Source organism: Physella acuta, unplaced genomic scaffold (genome assembly GCF_028476545.2).
Source record: "Physella acuta isolate Inbredline_101_S28 unplaced genomic scaffold, ASM2847654v3 ptg001433l, whole genome shotgun sequence".
NCBI lineage: Eukaryota > Metazoa > Mollusca > Gastropoda > Physidae > Physella > Physella acuta.
In genome coordinates, this window is record NW_026732948.1 from 20,884 (window position 1) to 29,738 (window position 8,855).

General features: G+C 35.5%; 1 protein-coding gene across 4 annotated transcripts; it reads left to right on the forward strand.

Annotated features, from left to right (window-relative positions):
* The first annotated feature begins 587 nt into the window (after positions 1 to 587).
* On the forward strand, positions 588 to 8,773 carry LOC131927710 (uncharacterized). Of its 4 annotated transcripts, XM_059283481.1 has the most exons (5): positions 594 to 624; positions 749 to 1,000; positions 4,162 to 4,183; positions 4,401 to 4,507; positions 4,664 to 6,512. In XM_059283481.1, the coding sequence occupies exons 3-5, from the start codon at positions 4,179 to 4,181 to the stop codon at positions 6,166 to 6,168; spliced, it is 1,617 nt and encodes a 538-aa protein (XP_059139464.1). In that variant the 5' UTR covers positions 594 to 624; positions 749 to 1,000; positions 4,162 to 4,178; the 3' UTR covers positions 6,169 to 6,512. The 4 variants fall into 4 exon arrangements, 2 of the variants coding, with proteins under 2 accessions (XP_059139463.1, XP_059139464.1); XM_059283480.1 differs by having other exon boundaries at positions 588 to 624; positions 4,162 to 4,507; XR_009383676.1 differs by lacking the exons at positions 594 to 624; positions 4,162 to 4,183; positions 4,401 to 4,507; positions 4,664 to 6,512 and adding exons at positions 7,230 to 7,366; positions 7,917 to 8,773 and having other exon boundaries at positions 812 to 1,000.
* Positions 8,774 to 8,855: the final 82 nt, after the last annotated feature.

The following is an 8,855-nucleotide window of genomic DNA, read 5'->3' on the forward strand; positions in this document are numbered from 1 at the left end:
AATCTCGTAGAAAAAGGAATTGCACACCAAATGATCACCAAACAAAAAGTGCATAATAGTGCGGGATAATATTAGTACTTTATAAATTTACATGCGTTTTATGAAAAATTGGAAATAACGTAAAATTACTTACTCAAAATTTGACAAAAGGCAGAGAATTAGATCTTTTACTTATTTGTGAAATTTCATTTATCTATCTAAAACAGTACTCAAGTTATAGGCTTTTGAAAAATTGAAAGTAGAAAAAGTTCCACTTCCGGTTATCGGAAATCGCTGAAACGTTGATACGGATCTACAAATTTGATATAGATTCTAATACTTATATGAAATTTCATCAACCTAGCTGTAACAGTACTCAAGTTATCGAGTTTACAGATACACATACACACATAGACACACAGATATACGGGCAAGATTGCAAAATTATATTTTTCCGACTCCGGGAGGTGTAAAACGTCGGCATTTGCAAAAATCTCGATTTTTTTTTTGCACGATTACAATACCTTCTCTATAATTTACCAGATAGTAAAAAGTTTAACATAAAATAAATATAAAAAGCTTTACAACAACAAGCTTTTACGTGCACTGAAAATAAGGAAATAAACATCATTGATAAAAGCTTTGGTCGCTAAAATTATGAGCGACCAAAGCTTTTAGTTTGAAGTTTGTTTTGTTTTTTTTATTTTCAGGGCATTTAAAGGCTTGTTATTATAAAGCTTTTTATATTTATTTTATATTATCATTACAGCGGATGCCAAGCCTAGTAGATAAATAGATCTAATACTTATAATACAATTTAGTTCGAAGTTTCCGGAACATTTCGTCTGTTTTCGTTGCTTAGGAGAATCTCCGCAAGGGCAAGTTAAAACCTTGGAAAAGGTGGATATGTCATAATCGGATTCGAAGGCCAAGATTACAGTACTTTCGATAACATTATTTCAGAATAATTAAGTAGACTTAAGGGCTGTTGAAGTTCTGCTTGTTGTTGACAAGCCGTTTGGTGAGGGAACCTTTTAGTACTATTAACTAAATCAAAGTTTAGGCCTACTAAAATTTTCTAAATTATTATTATTATATTATTAACCAGGCCACCAGGGGTCTTGGACTTGGTGCAACTGTCGAGGCGGTAAAATGCGAGAGGATGCGAAAACTGCATGTCACGTGACATTGTAATGATTTTTGCCTCGCATTTTATTTTACTTGTAGGCCAATGTAGCCTTGGTGTAGGTGTAGGTAAATAATTGCACTGATATCTGCAAAAGTTTGGTAATCTATCGTTCGTTTTAGGTACGTAAAATAGGCCGAGGCAAGTAGATCTATTACTGTTACACTGTAATTTACAGTAATGTGCGACAAAGTTGCCTCATTGTTAAGGCTTTAATTGAAGAATATTGTGATATGTTTGTGTCAAATATAGTTTACCAAAATAAAAAACTTAAGCAAGATGGCTGCGGAATTTAACGAGCTTTGTTTCATCTGATGAAAACATCACTAGTCTTTATTTCTGAAAAGTTTTAATAGGCCTACAATTGTTTAAAAACAGGTACATGAATGAAACTTTAAAACATTTTTGTAACTTTCAAAACATACATCTTCCTTAAAGTGTGAAATAATAACTAAAATGTAATGAGGCCCCTTCTTTTCACATTACTAGCCTCGGCCGATTTTACATACCTAAAGCGATAGATTACCAAAATTTTATTGCAACCAAACTCCAACGTGCACCAATGATAATCTTCGGCACGTTGGAATAAACTTGAGGCCTAAACCTTGGGTAATCCCACAATAGAGCGTCAGTCATAACTCTGGAATGGTTCAGAAGTAAAAAACAGTAAAACCTTGGCGTAGTCTGTCACGCCGTTCTGGAAACCACTGTGACTGTAAACCATATTTTTTTTGACGCCATACTTTTCATACATAGACCTGATTAAATGATTAATTTGCATAGATTGATTTTGTTTGCACTTAAGGGTCGGCGTGGTCGAGTCGGTAAAGCTCATGGTTGCTAAACCGAAAAGTCTCGAGTTCGAACCCTCGGGCATATGAGGCTAGTTAGCTGGGGACAGCCACTCTTCTAGGAGAGACAACTCCAAAATTAAACAACTGCTGCCTTGTAGATTGTTCTTGGTTGGACAAAGGCTATGGAAGCAAATCCAAAAAGAAAAGCAGGCTGAAATCTCCAGTTGACACGTAATGCTTAATTGTGTTGGAAGCGTTGTCGAGTCGGCAAAAAGCTCATGGTTGATAAATTCGAACAAAGTCTCGAGTTCAAACCCACTGGCAGATAAATCTCGATCCCCTTCAACACTAATAATTAAGAACGAAGAAGAAGAAAGAAGTTTGCACTTAAAATACTGTTTTTCTAATTATTTTGTATTTCTAATTAATTATTTTAAGTGTAGGGGTATGTGCTGCTACTAAGCATTGTTCTAGTCCTTCTTACTACTTTAGAATAGTAAAGCTAATCATCTTATTTAATTAGGCCTAGATCTATAGATATAGAATTTAGTTGTTATAAATCTCCTGCAAGTTTTTTTTCTGTTTCTTTTTATAACATTAATTTAAAACACTCGACTTTATTTAAATTATATTTCAACTATCAAATAAACTATGGTTTACAGTCATGAATGTTTACAAACTCAACAAGCGTTACCAGATAATTTCCTACGCTGTATTGTGATGTTACCTCACAAACATCACTTATTAAATTTTATTTACCTAGGGCTTATAGGTCCAAAATTTAGGAGACCTAAGTAACATTAGGCTTGTCTGTATCGGCAGTGTTTGCGTAAAAACATGACCTGGGAAAACTTCCCATTACTTATACCTGGCACACGTGATTTGGTTTTGCATACTAAGTATTTGATTTATCATTATGGTACATTAAATAGTTTTAAAGATCATTTCCTAATATTAATTAAAAAATTATAATGGTTTTCCCTTTGTTTTGATGGTTTTGCGATGTAATTGCATGCTGTCTCTTCTTTTGTCTTCCTCCTGTATCAAGGTTAGTTTCAATCATGTTAAAATTTAGATTTTTGAAAAGTTTCCTCTTAAGAGAAACTTTCCCAAGCAGATACATCTGATCTTTATAGACTTATTTATTTTTGGATATTTTGACATTAATAAAACAAAGCTTTAGAAATGTTTATATTTGCGCTGAAAGCAAATTTTTTGGGGTAGGGGAGGAAAACAAAGAGTATACTTTCTGTATTATTTTTATTCAGTTCAACATCTACAAGCTCTATATATCATTCTAGCTAAACTCTGCAAATATGTACAAAATATAACAGCAAGTAAAATAAATATGCTCATTTATTCAGATATACCATTACTCCTCGTCACAAGTTGCCATTTCTTGGAATTATTTTTTAAAATGTTTTCACACTTGAAAAATGGCATTTTTTTCACGTGATATAAACAAACTATAGATGGCAATGTAAAATATGCCAGAGAAACTTTAAATTGCTATGGATAACTAATTTTTTTATTATCAGTGAATTTTAGAGTTACTCTAGTTATTGATGAAAACTTACCAATATTTACAACATGGTTTAGGTAACTGTTCACTATTCAGACATCTTAGTTGTAAGGGTTAGGAAGGAGGCAACATTGGTGAGGAAAAGAGTTTGTGTTTATAGTCACTTGACTGACAATGGGATATGATTCAAACCTCAAATAAATCAAGCTAATCTCTACACACCCCTCCCCTAAAAAAGCTATAACACCTGCTCAGTACATTGGTACTAAATTAATTAGTTACATTAATTTATTTTATTGAATTTATTTCAGTGAACAGTTAATTGAAAATAAAAGTGCAAATAAATCTGGCACGCTGTTTGCATACTTTACAGCCCTTGTTAAAGTTCAAAATATCAGTAAAACTAAATTTTGCAGAAATACTGAAAACAAACTTTCTAAAAGCCCTATGGATTATTGTAAACAAGACATGACCTATTTGAATGTATTTTATAGTTTTACAACAGTTTCTCCAGTTTTCACTTTCTGACAACTATATTCAGTTATGACTTTAGAGCGGTGTAATATAGTTGCTTTCTGTAGTTGGATGTCTTTATTTTTTCATGCATGTTTAGTACACAGTAAATATCCAAGAGCGAAACCTTTTTCATAGGCTACAACTTTTTTTCTTTTTGTACGCAGAGAATTTGGAGTTAAAGATGAGGTAAGAATCAATAAATGAAAATCATTTTGTTTAAAATAGTTATGGAGCTTAACTAGTACAGCCTATTGTTAATCACTTGTGTTTATGAACTTAATTTACTTATTACATTCCATACAAGTGTATTTGATAATGTCAAGCCATAGTAAAAAATAAGTATGGTGTATTTTTCTTGTCATGTTTTATTATTTTCTGTATTTTATCTTCATTGTATCCCCAGTGAAGTTGATGAATTATTTTCAACTCTGCCAATAGAATTTCTACCCAGAAACCGTCCCCCAGGTGGCACAAATTATCTGTTTGCTTGGAATGATGATTCTAACAAAGGTAAATCAATCCTTGATGTTGCCCAATCATGGAAAGTAAATATTACAGATGAGGAGACTTTGAGGGGGGGGGGGATTTTTTTTATCAACTAATAAAAAAATGTTGTATTTTGAATTTATATGAGTGAATATCTAATTAATTTAATGTATTCTTTAGATGAGTGGAGAGCAGATGGTTACAGGTGGAGACAGGGTGGTTCTAACCACCTAGACAACATGACAAAGAAATATTTCAAGATCTACACTGGTCCAAGGCAGTGGAGCCGGGAGTTCACAAGATCTGCCATTTTTCATCATGATCACCCAAAAACTGTCCTCGTACAATATTTTGGGGATGAGTCTAAGGCTGACGGCTTTGGCACAGTGGGCAAGAAATCAGCAAGAAACCTAACAAGGGCTTTACCTGGGGGTGTCAAAATAAAAAAGTCAGAAGCAATAAGTGTCTCAGCACAAAAGCTGTTCCAAGAGTTGGCTGCTAAAGCAGATGAACCATCGGCTCCACAAGTCTCTAGTGCACCAAAGTCTGGTCAAAGTCACTTTAGACTTCCAAAGGATGCTTTGTTTGATTTGCATAAATTTGCATGTGGCATTACATTTGTACGTCACATCACAACATTTCCAGACCTGACAATTGTTATGTGGATGGATGAGAGCGTAGACATACTTAAGGACATACTAAAACGTACAAATGTTGTCCAGCTGTTAACTTACAGCACATTTAACCTGGCTGAATTTGATGTCTCTGTTCTGACATTCCAGGAAAATGAATTTCTTATTGCACCAACTGTGCCCCTAGCTTTCATGGTACATGGGAAAAAAAGTGCACTTTCTCATGAAATCTTTTGGCAACACATGAAAGAGGTCTGTCCAGAACTGAAGAAACATGTTGTTGTAGTTGCAGAGCAGTTGGATGGTGTAGACACGGCCATTGAGGCAAGTTTTCCTACCCTGCCACAGTTCCTGTGCTGGAACAATGTGGTCCAGGGTTGCAAATCCTGGCTGAGCTCACATGGAGTGCAGTCCGCAGATAAAATTGTCTTCTATGTAGACAGTGTCAGGTCACTTCTCCAGTCCAGCACGGAGGCTGAGTATAAAGATGGTATCATCTCTTTCTTGTCCAAATGGGACTCTCCATTTTTGGAGTACTACATGAAAAATGTGCACACCGTGGCCCACAAGTTGGGCTCGTGGGTCCTGCAGCAACATGGTCTGACAGAAGTTGCTGGCAGCCGGTGTGAGGGCCTGCAGTGTGTGCTGAGTCAGCTGGAGGAGTGGGAGGGGACCACGCTGGACTCAGCTGTACTCAGCCTGTACCTGCTGGCCCAGTCTAGTGTAACCCAGGTGCTGAAGGGCAGGACCAGCTCGGGAGACTACCAGCTCATACCAGAGCTCAGGCAGGTGTATGAACAAGATGAGACACTCATACCATCAGCTCTTTCTCCAGGGGAAATTGTGCAGAGGATCCGTGAGGGGCTTGTACAGTTGAAAGGTGATGAGCCTGTTATTGCATCAAGTTTGACTCTGCCTAAACGCAATACCACAGGAACATTACAACAAGTGATTGAGGAAAATGAACCATTTCCTTTAGATTCTCAGCTACAAGTTTTCATTGTTGATTCCTTAGACCCTAAAATTATTTCCAATTTAAAGCAAGAAAGTTAGCCGTACAAATTTGATCACCAAGGGATTGTATTATCTTCAAATGTGGTTTCAAACTACTGTCATCATGCTGATTGTCCTGTGATGATTTAGCTTATGCCAACATTTCTGTAGTACAAAAACAAGAATCATTACATTTCATTTGTGAATTCTGTAAATAAGTTATTTCTATTAAAAGTATCTATTGGCAAAACTTGTTTTTTGTTGTTAATTTGTCAAAATGTAAACATATTCTAGTCAATGTTTCAACCTGTGATCTTATCTTCATGAACATTATATGGTGATGCTTACAAAGCAATTTGAAACTAGATTTCTAATGCTCTGAAATCCATCTGAACAAACTATGTAGGAGAAAGCTTTACAAAGCAATTTGAAACTAGATTTCTAATGCTCTGAAATCCATCTGAACAAACTATGTAGGAGAAAGCTTTACAAAGCAATTTGAAACTAGATTTCTAATGCTCTGAAATCCATCTGAACAAACTATGTAGGAGAAAGCTTTACAAAGCAATTTGAAACTAGATTTCTAATGCTCTGAAATCCATCTGAACAAACTATGTAGGAGAAAGCTTTTAACACTGGGTAAATTTACAGGTAAAAGGATATGTTGACTTGCCCTCAATATAAAGGTGCATACCTATCACTTAACCTTTTAAACCAGTCATCTTTTTTTGCCCTGAGTATAAACTAATGTAGATTAACCTTATTATAAAAGATAGATAAATAAAATACATATTGGTGAGTCAAATGGCTTCAATATTCTAGCACTAGTATATCTAAAATAACATTTTCTTTGTGCTTGGTTTTGAAAGGTCAGGTTGACTTTATTACCAAAACAATTGTTTTTTTATCTTTGTCAGTAACCAGGTTAAAAAAATAAAATCATTATCAGTAATGAGGTTAAAATAATATCCTTATCAGTTTCTTGCCTTGATTTTTCAGAGCAGCAGTCACTGTTTATAAATCACATAGCCACACGGAGTCTTCAGTCTAAATAAACTGTTACACTCTTTAAAAAAACTATCAGGCTGACTTTAATTCCAATATTTTTGTTTTTAGTCCAGGTTGAAAGTAATCTCCTTCTCCGAGTATGAGCATCATCCACTCAGGCACTAGAGCTGTTCGTAAGCTAGCTCTCAAAGCTAAAGCTCAATCTGGACACAAGAGATCTTACACTCAGCCAATACTGAGGGTAACTGAGGTAATTTCTATTTGTATTCACGTCTCTTAGTGTAAAGTACCCTTTTATTAAACCAGAATGCCTATGGAGGCAGGTGAAGTAGAATATTTTACCTTGGGTACTATTGGTCGGCATTATGTCCACTATCTTTACTTTCCCTGACTCAATAAAGCCTTAAGGCCGGGTGTACTCTAGTATTAGGATGTCTGTCATTGTCAGCATGAATCAACTGAGGTAGAGTTGTTGGTATATGACTGTATGGTGTCAGCATGACTTTATTAGGGTAGTGTTGGTTTATAGCTGTATGGTGTCATTGTCAGCATGAATCAACTGAGGTAGAGTTGGTGGTATATGGCTGTATGGTGTCATCATGACTTATTAGGGTAGTGTTGATTTATAGCTGAAAACAGAAGACTGAAATCTAAAAGTCTGACATTTAAAAGCTTTCACTGGTTGCTAGAAACCAATCCAAATTTAACATCCTAATTATTGGTAGCTACTTTTCAAAGCAAATCTCCAGCCTTAAGTCATTGTAACATTAAAATATGTTTTGTTTTCCTCCCTACTTTAGCAAGGGACGTCACTCTCCCAGAACTCAAGCCAACAGAGTGGATGGGTTATCCCTGCAGGTGTTAGCCTCTTGGGCCTAGGCTTTTCTCTCTTCTGTACCAAACAAGTGGTCTCTTGTAATGGAACCATCAAGGCCTTCACCCCTCAAACTCTACACAAGTAAACCAGCTGGAGCCCACACAACATGGAGAGGGGGGGGGATGACAAATATTTATTGGATGTGTCAACACTAACCAGTCTTTCTTAGTCTGCGGCCTGATCAATGATTTTACCACTGTTCTTAGATTCATAATGTCTACAGACATGAAGACTAATCTCTTGTCTGATTCCAGAAATAGATTAATTTATAATCCTGTACCATTTATTTTTGTTGAAATCTTCAGTCTAATATCACACTGATTTTGAATGGACTTTTAAAATGTATTGAAATTTATTTTTTTTAAATTGTTTCACTACCATTTTGTTTAGTTGTTTTTTAGCAGCAGCTTGTGATTTTAATGTTTTATTCCTAGTAGCATTTCCCAAGTTAGAGCAAGCTTTTACCCTAGTACCTGGTACAGGGCTGTCTGCCTTGTGGTCAGTTCAACTCCTGTACAGTATTCTTAACTCTGTGTAGCAAATGTTTGCAGTTTTATCTGATGCCCTGAGCTATTTATACCATCAGGTTATCTCTGTGCAGTATCAATGCAGTTTTTTAAATGTATGTTTGTACAAAGTCAGCTCATTCATCGTGTAAGTATGTCACATCGCTACTCTACATCATATGTTGTGAGGAGGACAACAGTAGACCAGGATCCAACATGTACTAATATGTAAATAAATGGTTGATCTGTTTTCTTGAATAAAGTTTTAACAAAATATCAGTGTTGATGATTGGAGTGCTTGCTTGTGCAAATCTTGAGAATGGCAGATTGTGTTCTCTATAACATAAGTACTGGGG

Excerpts from the sequence above, each read along its gene's own strand:
- LOC131927710 (XM_059283480.1), top strand. The coding sequence starts at position 4,339 with ATGGTGTATTTTTCTTGTCATGTTTTATTATTTTCTGTATTTTATCTT. Across the intron at positions 4,508-4,663 it reads GAATGATGATTCTAACAAAG|ATGAGTGGAGAGCAGATGGT; the intron begins GTAAATCAATCC and ends TGTATTCTTTAG.